Source organism: Xiphophorus hellerii, chromosome 15 (genome assembly GCF_003331165.1).
Source record: "Xiphophorus hellerii strain 12219 chromosome 15, Xiphophorus_hellerii-4.1, whole genome shotgun sequence".
NCBI lineage: Eukaryota > Metazoa > Chordata > Actinopteri > Cyprinodontiformes > Poeciliidae > Xiphophorus > Xiphophorus hellerii.
The window spans coordinates 18961121-18977333 of record NC_045686.1 but is presented as its reverse complement, the minus strand read 5'-3'; the positions used below and the strand labels follow the sequence as shown (position 1 = coordinate 18977333).

The following is a 16213-nucleotide window of genomic DNA, read 5'->3' as shown; positions in this document are numbered from 1 at the left end:
TTCTAATGATCTTTACCAGTAAACTGAAGATGTGTTCTTAATATCTCTATTAGCAGGATAGTTTTCCAAAACTCAAGCTAAGTTATATTAGAAATAAAGTAAATTCTGAGTTTATTAGATTTTTAAAAAAAAATTTTAACCACACTAGCAAATGTGCTTGCAATTTTGTCTGTATTTTGTCTTGCTCTGTTGTTCTTTTTGTTTGTTTGTGTTTTCTTCTTTGGTCATGATGTGCATTTTAAAAATCAAAATAATTTTTTCTTTCCTCTCCATAAATACGGAGCGTTGCATTCAGGAAAACTACTTCACTCTCTCGTCTAAAACGGAATCAAACACAATTTGTAACTGTGCAGCCGCACAGCGAAGCAGTTTTACACAGATTGGTAGATGTGTATAGAACAAACAAGTTATCTCGTTGAGATTTTCCCAGTCTAGATACATTTTATTTAATAAGAGAGAGCTAAAATTACAAAAAAACAAAAAAAAAGGACAGAAAGAAAAGAATACCAGTTAGGCTGCTGACCTATGGAGTGACACGGCCACAAGGAGGCGACCTCACCCTGATCCACCCAGCATGTCACAGCCAAAACAGTGGAATCAGAGGTTATCATTTATTTTACAAACAGGCAGACATTTTGGGAGCAAATAGAAACTGAATGCGCTGTTCTTAATTTATATCAAAAGACCTTGTTAAGACACTAAAACTGCTGTATTTGTTTCTAATGTTCGCTGCTTTAGCACTTCTGTAGGTTTAAATCCCATCAGTTCGTCCCTTTGTGATGAGGATCCATGAACACAACACAAATAAAAATGTTTGTATTCCGTCCTCTTGTAGATGCTACAATGGAAAACATCAAATGTGGTCGATCACCGCAGGGGTTTGATGTAGATGGAGACTTATTATTTTTAATTGGGTCAAAATGATCACAGACTAAGCGAAATCTTCTTACAGTAGAAAACATCGCCTTTCGACACAAAGTGCTCGTCTTTGAGTAACCACGCTTTTTGCGCTGTGTTGCGAGGACCGGCGACTTTTACCCAAAAGCAAACTTTGCTGCACCGAAAATCAGATTTTAACTAATTTAACAAACACGACTAAAGACGGCATGCCTATTAAAAAAAAAAAAAAGAGTGACCTAAGTCCTGATTTTTACTGCTCAGAATTGACTAACTTACACTTTTTCAAATTGATAAATAGAAAATGTCTAAAATTGCTTTCAATTAGGCAAAGTTTTTAAGTTGCGAACGTCCATTTCTAGCAACAACTCTGATGCTATGTAGTTATACTTTATTTAACTAAAGTGTTGCATGGCTAGTTGGTAACAGAAAATGTTTTTTTGACTCTCAACTCCTTTTGACTTGACGATTTTGGCCCATGTGAGGAAAAGTTTGGACTCTCCTGGTTTATGGTTTTGAACGACAGGTCAAATGAAGAGGCCGAACGGTTTCACTGGTCCCACCACTCCAACAAATGCTGACCTTTCACTTCCTGACACAGCAGTTGTATTTAACACTGCCACGTGCCCCTGGCGACCTCCCACACACACAAAGGTGTACAGATGGACACACACACACACACACGGAGCGCTTTAAAAAGTACTTCCAAAACCGGACGCATTGAAGCGGCGCTCGGGAATGCTAACCGTTTGTCAAAATAAAGCCCAAAATAAGAAGTTGCAGTGTGCTCAGGGAGACTTGCAACAGAAGGTGTTCTGTTTAGGTGACACCAAAAAATTGAACATTTTGGGGGGCAAAATGTAAAAAAGCCACATTGGAAAACTGCAGCACATTTCCCTAAACCACTGGTCCAACCCTAAGAGCCATTTCTGCCCAACAAAACTTATTTTAGAGTCACAAAAGCAACATGACTCTTCAGAACACACATACAATAGGGAATGTGTTTGTATTTTTAAATTACAGAACAAAATGAAATTAGATTTTTGTTTCAGAGTTAATACATTTCTTTCAAATTTTATAGAAAAAGAACATAGTTTGCAACAGACTGACAAAAGAAGTTTTTTTTTTTTTTACACTGTCGTTCTCTGTGTAAATGTTATGCATAAATTGGTTGCTGACGCCTAGGCCTGCCACAAACATCGCAATAGCGAAACATGGTGGTGGCAGCATCATGCTGTGGGGAAGGTTTCTTAGGCTTAAATGGAGAAGCTAGTAGTATTGAAGAAGGCTTGAGAAGAAGGTTAGAAAGTTCACCATCTTCTAGGAGGAGCTAAGATCCAATAGTTTAGATCAGGGGTGTCCAAAGTTTTAGTCATGTGGGTCAAAAGTTAATATTACTCTGAGAACTCAAAAAAAAAAAAAAAATTAACATTAGCAAATAAATTATTTAAACCTTTTTGTATAAAACGGATGGTTTTCATTACAGATCTGAAACTTGAAAGGAATTCTGAGCGTTTTCTGGATTAAAAGTTTTCCATTTCTTTTGGGCTCAATTGAAACAAATTATTCTAAACTATTTGCTATATTTAGCCAAGTTTAGTAAATTCAGTAAAAGCCCATTTGGGCGCAGCAAAGTCAACATTTCAGTAAAAGTGTCGGTTATAAAAGGCTTAGTTAACACAAATAATTTGCGTCCTGCTTAACATTTTCCACTGATGTCGGTAATAATTTTACCCTGATTACAAAGAAAAATCTGTCCAAGGGCCACAAATAGCCACCAGGATGTCCATAGCCTAACACACCAAATATACTGGTGTGTTAGGACGGACCAGTCAAAGTCCACACCTAAATAAACTGTGAACGTATTGACCTTATGCGTGCCATGTTTCCTCAGATTTTTGGGGGTTATAAAAACTTTAGAAACCACAGAATCTTTTCAACATCACAATCATGCTTCGTTTCATTTCGTCACATAAAACCCCAAATATAACCACGTTGAACTTTGACCCAGAAAACCCCACATTTGTTCTATTTACGCTAAAAGAAAGAAAGACAGAAAGAGGGGCGGGGGATGGCAGGTATGTGTGATGGACTTTTTCTTTTATTTCAAAATATTCTCTCCTAACAGGATGAAACTCCGCCGAAGCCCCGAGGGTCCGACGCCGACGGAGCCGCCCAGAACAGGAGCACCACTCGTTTATTGCTATGTCACTCTGCTTCAGGACAAGATGTTCAAAAAAAAAGAAAGAAAGAAAGAAAAAATACCCACAAACACTTCCACTCCAACACACACATACAAAAGGAGCCATGTGGAACGGCATTAGGGATTCTAAAAACTAGGAATTGTATTTTTTTTTTTTTTTAACTGCAGATGTTTCTTATGTTGTCTGGTCTCCCACTGCTCTGCATTTTTAACTTTCCACCTTACCCCAAAGAGTCTGGGGGGCGGCGAGGGAGAGGGCTAGAGATCAGGGCATCTCCTCATGACAGGACGATAATGGTGACCTTCTTCGCAGAGGAATAACTACAAATAGGAGGCCAAACTGGTTTAGAGATCATAACAGTCACATTTATGCCCCAGAATCTCGTTTTTTCTTCTTTTTTTTTTCAGGCATCACAAATAACATCTGCAACTGTCTGATAAAATCACTTCAATGTGCCTTTGTACATCTAAGATGAACGCTGTATTCTAAAGCAACACGGGATGCAAGAGGGAGCGGGAGGATGAGGGTTCTGCTGGTTGTCCATCGCTATCGCTAATCAAAAAAAGAGAGAGAGAGAAAAAAAAAGATGGCATGGTACAAAAAAAAAAAAAAATCATCAGTAAAAAAAGATGCTTTGCTGCCATGGAGTTGGAGCGGACGAGTCGGTGGACGAGTTGGAATCCTTACGCCTTCTCGTCGGTCGCCTCTTCTGCTGCTTCAGAGACCTGCCGGGAAGAAGACGGCGAGTTTTAGACGATCCGGCTGAGGTGGGTTTCAGAGGAAACTGATGCTATCCAAACGCTAAACCTAAACCAGGATGTTTTTATTGGCTTATTCCGGTTTGCTAAGACTCAAGTGTATGTGTGGGAGGTTTACTGGTATCGCATAATGTTGAGGTTTAAATCAGATAATGTGTAAGAGCGATGCCTGTCAGGATAAAGTTCGCTGGACGATAAATTGCCACAGAAGTTATCGCGATAAATGATAATATCGCCGTTTGGAGACGATTTTCCAGTGACACAACGGTGATAGCAAAATGGTGCAAGAACACATTCTCAAAGATACCTCATCTAAAGTGTCATGGAAACACTGAGCTGCACAAGACGCCCCCTGGGTAACGTGTGGGGTGTTTCTGAATTCATCAAAAATCAAAAAAACCTCTACAACCAAAACTACCATCTGTAACTGCTACAGGACTTACAGTTGAAGCTAAATGTTTACATACAGAGCATAAAAAAACAAAAGTCCTTCTTTTTCACTGGTAAGACTTCAAACCAGAATAATCATTTCCTTTTGGAAATAATTTGGCTACCCTACATGATAATGATGTCACTGCTGTTGGAAACACTCCGATTACGTTAATTTACAACATCTGAGTTAAATAGAGGAATGCCTGTAGATGTTTTTTTGCTTGTTTGTTTTTGTTACAGGACACAAACGCACTGCTTCGTTGTGCAGCATCATGGAAAATCTGGACCATCCTTCCATGCAAATGCCTGGGGATGCGTTCAAAGTTCAAACAATAATTCTGTAGCATAAACGAGGTGGGAATGTCCCGCCATGCCAGCGTTCAGGTCCTGTGTCGCAGAGATGAACGCAACACACATTGGTGTGAAATGTGTGAGAGTTTGGTGAAACTGGTAAGAGAATGTGATTATCCGTAGTGTAGCATGTCTTGCACCAACATGGCCAGAAAGGCAATTCAGCGAGGGCAAAGTCGTCCAAAGAGCAACATAGAAAGCTGGGTTATAGGTTGCAAATGCATGGACAGAAAGCTTAATTCTGAAGACTTATCTGTGGTTTGACAAAAGTAAAATCGAAGTGTTTGCACCTGATGGTCATTCTTTCATTTGGAGGAAAAAAAGAGAGAAATCTTGCAGACTGTAGAGGTTTAATCAATTTTGTGCATTCGTTTTAATCAAGGAGAATACGAGTCAGCTGGTACTTCTTCATTTATTAAAAGAATCAGGAATCAAAGGAGTAACTTTGGTGACGCCTCAAATGGCTTTAAAAGTGCTTTATAAATAAATTTGACATTGACATTGAGGTCAAAAGTGCTCAAATAAAATATTATGACATGTGGGTTAGCCCATAGCGGGACATAGTTGTTTTCCTGTCCTAAATAGGTACAGGCTGATGCATTACATACAACCCATAAAATGACATCTTTGGTTTCTGTCCTCGACAATCGTGGTACGCTTATATGTCTCGTGCTTGTCGCAAGTAGGGACGTTTTGTGTTCCCTAAATATTGGACTGTGTTGTGTGATACCAGTAGTATCACTCTTAACTGTATCGTACCATTGCCTTAAGAACCTACAACTAAAGGCGGCCCTGGAATGGTGCGATACGGGTTGGTTGTATGATCTGCTTTTACAATGGGAATAGACAAATGAGCGAACAAACCTAACTTTTCAGTGGAATCGGGGCATAAGGCACATTGCTGATAACAGGATACTTCCTTGAAATAGCGTGGAATTAGTATTTGTTGAAGAAAATGGAAACTTGTTTGCAACAGGATGTTCTGTTTTGTTCTTTGTGTGGGAAAGTTGTTTTTGTTGTGTGTTTTTTGGTGTTAAATTCTGATACACTGATGGAGCTGTTGTCAGGCGGTTGCTTTGGCAACGGGTCTGCGGGTAGCCGACACACAGAGCAAGAAAAAAGAAGAATTTGAGTGGTTTTGAGCTGTTCTTCAGCGTTTTTTCTGCGTTATTCCTCTATCTGCTGTGGCGCACCACACCGAGTTGATAATATCTACATCTCCAGCTTTCATTTTGCTAACAAAATTGTTCTACTGTGGCAGCGCAGCTATGCATGGCAGGTAAAAGGATCGTCTTGTCGCCCTACAACATTGCGCGAATTCGCAAAATTGCCAAATGTAAACAATAACGTGCAGCGTTTCTATAGTAAGTATGATACTACTTACTATAGATACTACTACAGAGGTAATACAATGTGCTGACGTTACCATAATTTTCCCAGTTGCCACCTGCCACGTATCTTACCAAAAGGCAAATGTCAGATCAAACATATACTTTACAAACCTCAAATCTGTCACCTTCCTGCTGAGCACGTAATAAATTTTGATCCGGAAAAGTGTGTATTGATTGAAGGATTTAATATATTTAAAGCTTCTCCCGGCTATGTGATTTACTCCTCCTCATTGTTTTCTAACCAGCACTAAAATATCTCCGGCAGTTAGCCTTAACTTGAAAAGGGGGATCCAATGTCTCTGCTTCCTCTGAGTGACTACTGGAGGGACCGGCTGTCTGAGAACGCAGTGACCCAATCACATTTCACTTCACAGCTTTGTGCAGCAGCAGTAAAAATTCTGTCCTTGGCTCACTTCACTGCAGAACAAGCAACACGTCCTCCCCGTCCGACCCCATCCCCGCTGGCTGAAGTCACATTTTCAAGCCTCACAACAAACACAGCACTCCACAGCACACTGGCTAAACGTTAGCTACGTAGAAATGAAGAAGTGGTTAGTGACTAAAAGTAAAAAAATAAATCAATCACAGAGAGGTGAATTAGGATCATTGCCGCATACCCTTAACTCTGACTGTCTCGCTCTGCCCTTTCACTGACATCAAGGAGGGAGCCATGCTTCTGATGGAGGACACACTCACAGATGGACGAGACACATAGATCTATGTTTGTGTGTGTGTGTATGGAGGAGATACATGATATGATCGTGGTGTGAGTTAATGAGGAAAACAGATGTTAAGTAATTTATTGAAAGGATGATGTTTGCATACATTGACATAAAAATCAGTTGTTTTTTCTTTCTATCCCTTAGGGAATAAAGTATGCTTTATATTCCTTCCTTCATACCTCGTTGGCCTTGGTCTCCCCGTTCTGGGCCGGACCATCTTCCTTCTTCCCCTTACCGCCGCCCTTCTTGGCCTTTGCTCCTTTTTCTTCCTTCTGCCACGAGACAAAAGACAAGACCTCCAGGTTTAAGGAACCAATGCAGGGCTAATTTCAGTTTCAAGGAAGCGGCAAGATTTTTATTTGAAAGGCCCCCCTGGCATCTCAAATAGTTATCATACACTTTAAGAGGACTCCAAATTCATTTGTCAGAGAAACAAGCCCGCAGCATCACAGGTTCTTTACCTACTTTGTATTGTTAGCAATGGACAAGAGGCACTTTTCCACCATTTGTTTCACACCAATCGCACTTGGAGTGTTTGTTGTTAGAAAGCTTAATTTTGGTCTCATCTGACCAAATAACTAAATCTAGCATGCCTTGTAAATAACTTGTTGGCATGGAGACAGCATTTAATGCCTGATATGGAGACTTTTAAACCTTTCCTTGACATGGACATGATTAGAAGCTTATTATTTGTAGCCATTTCCAGACTTTCAAGACCAGAACTTGTTTGCCTTACCTAAATGGCATCTTTTGTCGTCTTTCCCATTTTGAAGACTAAGTGAAGTGGGATTCTGGATATCTCATCGTACTCATATCCCAGGGAAATAGAAAACCGTGGATTACGAATTAAAAGTCATTCAACCCTTTGATCAACTTAAAGTCAAAACAACATAAACTAGGAAAATGTTTCAGTTAGTTTTATTGGGATTTTTGTTTTTATTGGAATTGTAGCGCCTGTGATTTTGTTAAACGACTCCAACACCCCAACGGAGTCAATACGCCTAAAATAAAAGTTGGAATACTCTCAAATTTTCCAGTTAGCTTATGCACCAGCAATAAAAGAAGAATGTATTTGAATGCCTCTACACGTCTTTTACCAGGGAGGCCAGTAAATGTGGAGGGAGCATCCAGCAGTGTCGCTGAGGGAACCAAGTACTTCAAGTTTTTTAAAGTGTGGCTGAGTGGGTTCCTCACCTTGACAACGGTCTTCTTGGGCTTCACCTCAGCTTTGGGCGGAGCAGGTTTCTAAAAACAACAACAAAAATCACATCAGTGAGAACTGACTATTCTCACATTTTGTAAGAATTTTTTGATTCAGTCTCTTCAATCTGAGCCATTTTATGATAGCTATAGTACCCTTAATATAGTAGATGGTAGTGAAACTCATGTCTGACGAGAATCTTGATTAAAAGCTAATATACTTGGATTTTGTTTTGTTACAAATTTGTGACATTCCTCTGCATCTTGACCTCAAACGACAGATCAGTGAGGCGATCGCACTGGAAAACGAGCAAATTTTCCTACAGTACTGAGTGTGAACGAGTGCACCCTGAAGCCATGAGCTTCAGTAACACTGAAGTCAAAAAAAGTTAAATCATGTGATTTTTTTTCTCCTAAGAATATCCTTCCTGTACAGAGGATGAGCTTTGTAGAGCTTCAACAATGGTTCACTGTGAGGTTAACTCTTTAAACAGTTGAAATGAAGACATAGCAAGTCGGGAATCAGGCAAAAAAACAATGAATGGCACCGTTTTCATATTAATGTTTCTATAATAGCGCCAAATTTAACATGGGAAATATATTTTCTGCAATATACATTTCTATTATTTGTCAAAAGGTATACATGTGTATACTAGTCAAAATATGTAGGATAGAAAATGTGTGAATCAATAAATCTACTAACGTCCAAATTTAACCCTGCCAGACCCCGACAAAATAAATAAACAAATTCCTATTCAAATATTGTTGATGCTAACATTAAAAAAATATATATATCTGTCATTGTTACAGAAAAGTCTGGACTAGGAATGTAACCAGCTGGTGAATTTCTATTTGCCAAAAAACACAAAACTTTTCAAACAATTTTATTGTTGATGCAAAAATGCTTCGTAAACAACCTGCACACCCACAATTGAATCCAGACATCTACATACGTTGAATACGCTTTCGAAGTCCGTTGAAACTGTATACATTTATTACACGATTAATTACTTTTTATGTGAAATAATTTGTTTACTTTGTAAAATGTCGCTTATGCCAGACACAGCCTGACAAACTTACAAAGATGTTCACCTGTTAACTGTGACAATTCTAATGATTATGATTGTAATTAAAAAAATAATAAAATAAAAAATCATGTTATATTATTACCATCCCACCCTGTTTTGTGTCTTAAAGCTGTTTCGGAAAGTATACTGTACATATTTCTGTTTGTGTGTATACTTTTTAACGTTCAACTGTGACAAGCAAAAACAATGTCTTTAAAGTCATGTTGAAAGTGACTTTGCGGTGATCCTTTTCTGTAAACTCTTAGTGAAAAAGAGAAAATCTAGTTATCCCAAAATATGTAAGTATTAACAGATAACAGAAAATCAATATTATCTCTTTTCTTGGAACATAGTAACATTTTATAGCACAATCAAGTAACTATGTTAATTTCAGTTGTTAAAATAATGCTACATTTATCAAATATGTCTTGTAATTTAACGCCTTGAACTTTGGCCTCTGTCGCTTTAAGAAACTCCTGCTCTTCCTGAAACTCCGCCTGGGAGATGTCGTCACAATCTCCTCTATTGACCTTTAAACAACATTTTTTACCAACGTTTCATTGAGAAGTAGCTCCTACTATGACCTCAGCAGATGTGCCATTACACCAGGTGTTTGCTAATTGCAGCTGGCTAGTCTGAAGGAGCTGAGTGGGGAAGTTACGTCTTCCCCACTCAGGGGAGGGAGAAACTCAGTAGCTTGGAAACTGAAGCTTCAAGGAAGAGCTGTGTCTCTAAGGTGGAGCCAAGTCTCCGCCTTAGAAAGAGCTTAATGGTCGCCATAGAAATTAAATGATTTCTCAAACATGCATGAAAGAATTAAAGCAACACTCTAGGCATGTTTTTGATAAGAGAATAACATTGTAACATGATGTAAAGCTTTAAAAAAGTCCATTTAACATAATACTGCCCCATGCAAACATGCAAAAACATGCAAAGACTCAATGGACGGATAAAACATGCAAAGTACAAAACACAGAGAGAGAAGTCACTTGTAGGGCACAGCTGAATGACCAGAGTCACTGGCATAATGTAGAATATCATCATTTGTCAGATCATTTTGCATCTAAATGAAACTGGTTTTAGTAATTTGGCCTGATTAAAACCAGCCATGCAGCAGACCCGGACCACAGCGGACAGAAACAACAGAAAAAAACAAAACACATGCATACCAAGCCAGAACTCGGCCCTCGGGGAGAGGGGAGGGAGAACGATCATGAAATTTATAAACACCGACTCCGTCGATCAAAGCCGCAAACTGGATTTGTGACTTTAGCCACGGCTATGAGGGGAGTTTCGAAGAGAGCGGAGAGAGGACAGCTACAGAGGTGAAGACAGGCAGGGGGAGAGGGAAACTTACCGCCGACAATCTCTCTGACCTTCTGGTGGGCTTGAAGGAGCAAGGGATGAGAAAAGAGCGAGAGAGAGAGAGACAGAGAGAAAGAAAAAGAGAGAGAGACATATCAAATACACTCTGTGGGCAGCTACAAATGTCCTAATTATTAACCTGCCCTGTTTTCTCATACATATACATACACCGTCAGTACAGTCAATACAAACCCACAGCATGTCGTAACAAACACACAGCACAAAAAAAAAACAACAACCTTCATGTCATGTCAAATATTTACCTCTTGCTTTGTGACTTTAGAGGCTTCCTTACCCTCAGCACCCTCTGGGGACTGAAAGAAAAGAAAATAAGAAGGTTAAAAACTAAAGATTTAAGTGATTTACATCGATTATCTTGACTGATTAAGATGATTCGGTTAATAAATGTGTATTTCTTTCACAAATGAACAATAAAAGAAAGGGTTTACTGCTCTTAATATTTGTGATACTCCTTTGGATTTGGACACGGATACTCCTAATAGAGATGTTTTTATTCTTCATTTTATAAAACTGAAGTCAAAAATTAAAACATCCTTTTAATTCCAATTTTTGTATTTTGATAAACTTAAAATACACCCCTTTAGGTGTTATTTCCCCCTTAGGAATTCTTAAATTACTAGGAAATTATAATCAGTTGTACGATTTATAATCTTTTGCTTATTGTTGAGTTAAAATAAATTACAGGCCATCTTTTGTCGACCCCTGGGGGAAATAATTTCAACTCTAAAGGTTTACAAAACTAATTAGGATTTATCAATCTGCAATTTTTGCATATCTAATAGAGCCTAGTGTTCGGTAAAGTTTCACCTGAGTGATTTAATTACCACGTTTCTCTTCTTTTTATGAGTTGAAAACTGCTTAGAGGTGCACTACAGGTTCATGCTGTGTAAATGATATGCGCCGTGATGATGCTGGAAGCTCTCCGGTGATTTCCATTTTAATAAAAGATGCATCTGGCCGACAACAGAGTTCCTTCGCGGCGTAATGGGCTGTAAATAGTACCGGCCCAAGGCATAAGTGAAACATTCGGCTGCTGAAAGCGTCCCCGCCTCCTAAGATCACTTAAGATCACATGGGACCGGCTGACAAATGTAATATTTGCAAGAGTATGATTCAAATTTACTAGACTAGATTAAATTTTTGCATTGAGTTAATTGCAGGGTCTTTAAATATCTAAAATTACATATCTGCAAAATAAGCAGCATTCCCGATTCAAATAGACGATGATGCTAAATTATTGGGTAAATTGAAGTATGTGCTCAACAACAAAGAGGCATATTGTTTTTAATCTGTTATTTAAGTAATTCAACCATGAAAATGGATCATAGTGACATTATACACAATTGGCTTTCAAATGTTTCATTAATGTAACGTTTTTTTTTAAAAAAAAATACTTCTTGAAGTATGAGCTGTGGACGCTGACATTTAGCGTTTGCGGCATCTGTGCGGTTAGCATTGAGATGCTATTTAGGCTAACTTCTTTTAGCACAAGTTGAACACAACAATAATCTTCTCCAGCGTCCAATCAGATTGCCTTTTAAAGGTTAAATTAAACCTACAGTGGGCCCAAAAAGCATCATTATCATCCGTTGCTGTTGCTTGCGTGTCAGATTTACGAGCGTACCAGAACCGTACAAATACAAAGGTTCCAGTCAGGACCTTGGTATCCCGGCTCATACAGGCACATCTGGATAAACCACAAATTTTCAAATGTGAACTCGTTAGTTATTTACTTAAAATGGGCGAATATCACAAACGACAAAATAAGGCATATGACAGCTTACACATTCATAGGTAAGACTGCTGAAGTGACAGCTTTTCATATTCATGGAAAGTTTAGTGGAAGGTAAACATGTAAAAAAAAAAATAGGGGGACAAGTTTGAGGGACAACCACAGCATTGACAGGATTGTGAAGCTTAAAAAACGGAAGAGTTTATGATAAATCTATAAGACATGAACTGCAGATGCAGTCAGTGGTTCGCGTGCCACCAGGCACAAACACATCCAAGCAAGACATGGCCTACAACTGTCGCATTTCTTGTACCAAAAGCATCTTATCTGGAACTGGAAGAAAAAGAACTGGGCTTTAGATAAAAGTAAAGTTTGTGTTTCATTTTTAAATCAAGATGTCAGAGTCTGGAGGAAGAGTTGGAGAGGAAAATAAAGGAACAATACAGCAGATCCAACAATGCAGATGACCTGCAGGCCAATAGCATCAAAGCAACCTGGGCTTCACTGACACCCCAGAAATACACATTTCCAGACACAGTGACACTTTATAGCACAATCAAGTAAAAGGTACCTTTAGTTGTTATAAAAATGCTGCTGTATATAAATAAAAAATGACATAAAATTTTTTTGACTTTGCAATTTGACCCGTCTGTTTCTTTAAGAAGCTCCAACTCTTTCCAACACTCCACCTTCAACACTTCGTCAGAACAACCCTCCTCCATTGGGCTGTTTGCAACCGTTCTTAGGAGAGGCATCCCCGAATGGTTGCCATGGGAGATTCAAGGATTCCTCAAACATGCATGAAAGAATCAAAGCAATGCACCAGATATGATAGGGGTGCACCGATTGCAGTTTTCTGGTCAATCGCTGATTACAGAGTTATTAAAAAGAATAACTTAACATTTCCAATTTTAGCCAATACCATTCTTATGTCTGAACTGTTGCTCAAATATCAAGAAAGTTACTGAATAAGTATGAATGGAGTGACTGTTGTTAACCGTAAATGTGCAGATATGATCTGGTCAGCCGGTTTGTCAGTCAAACGCCTCTCATGGAAGAAAAGAAAAGCACAGTGGTTGATATTTAGACCTTTGCCGAGGTTGATAACATCGGTGGATAAGATCGGCTTCACATGTAAAAGTCGGCCGTTCACCGGTCTCCCAAAATGAAGGAAATCGGCACCGATAAATCGGTGCACCCTTACTAAATAAAAAACATTACACTGGTAAAATCAGTTGAGATGAATCCATGTCTCCCTCCTTCCTACAGAATATTAGCCAGGAGTTCAAGCTGTCCAAACAGTCATTTTGCAATGTTGTGCAAACCGATATTGAAACAAAATATTTGCAATTTCTTGTGTCGCCATAATTGACTAGAAAGAAAAACCTCATTTTTTAAAGGAATTTTATTCTTAGATTATTAAACACAGTAAAACGAGTCACACGCTTTGTGAGTATAGTTAATCGCATAGAGGGAAACTTGTTAGCCCCCTTAAATATTCTCCCGTTTTGCATTTTGTCATAGTTTTCATGATGTTTTCGATCATGAAACCTAACCTGAATATCAACCAAAGATAACCTGAGCATATGATGATGATGAATTCATTAATTACAAAAAATAAATAAATAACTATCCAACAAAACGGGAGTTTTGGCACACTCTTCTTTGCAGTTTGTTTTCACTCTATTAAGGTCATGCAAAAGCGTCCAGACTTTGTCTAGGCCGCTCCAAAAACCTTTATGTTGGTTTTCTGAGTCACTCATTGGCAGACTTACTACCATTGTTCTGTTGCTAATGTTTATCTTTTTGAAATTCAAATTGATGACCTGAGACATTTAAGTGTGACCCAAAAAAACCCCATTTTCACTAGGACGTACATTGAACAGCACGCACAGGTCAACACCTCTTGGATGCAGGTGTAAGCACACAGGAGGGGGAACAGAGTCAGTTTTACATGCAATGTGACAATCGCATCATTTGCATGTGGGCGACCCCTCCGCCCCTAAATACCCCCTGTCCCTCTCACTCTCCCTTTCCACTAAAATTCTCTGTCCTCAGAGGAGATTCTGCGCAGACAATAGCAGATTTCAGGTGATGCAAACGCCAAATTCCACGTACCCACGAACACAATCCAATGGCACTCGACGGCGTGCTGCTGTTTAGACAGTGAAGAGGCAACAGCAATTCCCTGATTCTTCCCTTCTTCCTTGTCTTTTTTTTTTTTTTTTGCCTGCTCTCTTCCTGAATATGGGATCGCTCATTCGGGTTGGCGCCTACCATTTCTCCAAACTAAATTTAGACCAGGGGGTGTGCGATATGTTGGTTTTTTTTTCCTCCCTCCTTTTGCTTCTGAAAAATATTCTGAAATGAAAAGTCTCCAGCTTAACTGTTTGCAACACATTTATAGTTAGATTCACGCGCCCATCCATCCATCCATCCATCCATCCATCCATCCATCCATCCATCCATCCATCCATCTTGCGAATCCGTCTGACATTCTCGCCAGTCCGCACCGTCTCGGACAGGGAAGTGGGGGACGAGGGGAAGACCAACATACAAACGCTGACGTGAGGACAGAAATATTTATGATGCGTAAATAAATTTTTTTTAAAAATAGGAGAGAAAAAGAAACCACGTCGTAAAAATACACACTAAAAACAAGAAGCGTAGTGGCAGGGTTTCTCTTGAAACTTTGCCATCACCTCGCCTCGCCTCGCCTCACCTGCCTGCCGCGGCGTCGCCACATTAATCGCGCGCCGCTATTTTCGTCCAAAGCGAGAGGTGGTGGTGGTGGTGGAGGTGGTGGTGGTGGTGGAGAGAGAGGGGGAAAAAACTACAGTGAAGTGCGCCGGCCGGAACTCACCTTTCTCTTCGGCATTTCTGCGCGTGAATAATTCTCCAGCCGAGCTCGAAGGAGGAGGAGGGAGAGGAGAGAGAGACAAATGAGTTCAAAGCCGAAGGGCAGCGGGAGGTGAATTTGAACTACCTAGGAATACCGGATCAATATCTGAGCCACCTTGGATAATATGTTGATTATATGCACTCCCACAAAACTCTGTGCCTCCCCGATCCCATTGGCTGGAGGGGTCAGAATCCTTGCGCTGTGACGACTCCTGATTGGCCGGGTCGGTCTCTGTGTAAATAACAGGGCGGCGGGCATTGGCCGGGGTTTTCCCCCGAAGCTCTCTGCGATTGGCTGCGCGCTCTTTGTGCGCCGAGCCCGAGTTTTGAGGGAAAGTGGAGACGGGCCAATGGGAGAAGGGGCCCCATTGCTCTCTGTTTGGGGATCTGGGTGATGTAGAATGAGGGCAAAAAAAAAAGAAGGAACAAATAAAACACAAAGGACCAGAACCAGAAACCAAAGGGAACAATGGCACGAACGTCCTCCATAAACGCGGTCCAGAAAATCTGACGGGCATTGTGTCTTGCAGGGGTTTTCCAGCCTGCTGTAAAGAACTAGATGGATCGTAATGTATGGCAGGTTTTTATGCAATTCTGCCAACCACATCTTTCACACAACTCTATTAGGGAGGGGGAGAGGGTGGGACAGGTTATCACCTACAAACAGCTGGTGCACAATTCTCAAAATACTGATTATATAACATTTCCAAAAAGTGGTCACACTCTACACTTTTAATGAATTGTACGTGACTGAGTATTTAGAGTAGAATTGTGAAGTAGAAGGGAAAAGGATGCCTGCTTCCAAGTTTGATCCTAAATCAAAAATTGAAAAGTGACGTGAATTTGTCATTATACTCCTAAATAAAACGTTCAAGAAGTCACTTAATTAGTGAACGCCTAAGGTGTGTTAGAGACCATTGGAGAATAAACAGCGTCATCTGATTCAATTGAATCAAATTAGAGTCTTTTAAAAAAAAATTTAGTTCAAAAATAACATTCACACTGCAAAAAGAGAACAGGTGATCCGAGTTAAGTGTTTATGATATTTAACTCAACCGTTTATTTGAAAACGGTTGCTTTTTCCAATTAAAAGCAGTAATAACCAACTCATTAATCTTGCTGTACAATGTCTACACAAAGTACTAAGTAAACATCATCGCTGTACATGTTAC

At 39.6% G+C, this 16213-nt stretch overlaps 1 protein-coding gene across 7 annotated transcripts; it reads right to left on the bottom strand.

The window, feature by feature from the left end:
- Positions 1–138: 138 nt before the first annotated feature.
- Positions 139–15293, bottom strand: hmgn3 (high mobility group nucleosomal binding domain 3). 7 transcript variants are annotated; one of them, XM_032586168.1, is made up of 7 exons: positions 15004–15248; positions 10651–10701; positions 10380–10409; positions 7950–8000; positions 6935–7027; positions 6651–6750; positions 139–3826 (listed from the first exon to the last, which is right to left on the bottom strand). In XM_032586168.1, the coding sequence occupies exons 1-7, from the start codon at positions 15016–15018 to the stop codon at positions 3819–3821; spliced, it is 348 nt and encodes a 115-aa protein (XP_032442059.1). In that variant the 5' UTR covers positions 15019–15248; the 3' UTR covers positions 139–3818. The 7 variants fall into 7 exon arrangements, with proteins under 7 accessions (XP_032442059.1, XP_032442055.1, XP_032442060.1 ...); XM_032586164.1 differs by lacking the exon at positions 15004–15248 and adding an exon at positions 14259–14435; XM_032586169.1 differs by lacking the exon at positions 10380–10409 and having other exon boundaries at positions 15004–15293.
- Between the last annotated feature and the right edge of the window lie 920 nt (positions 15294–16213).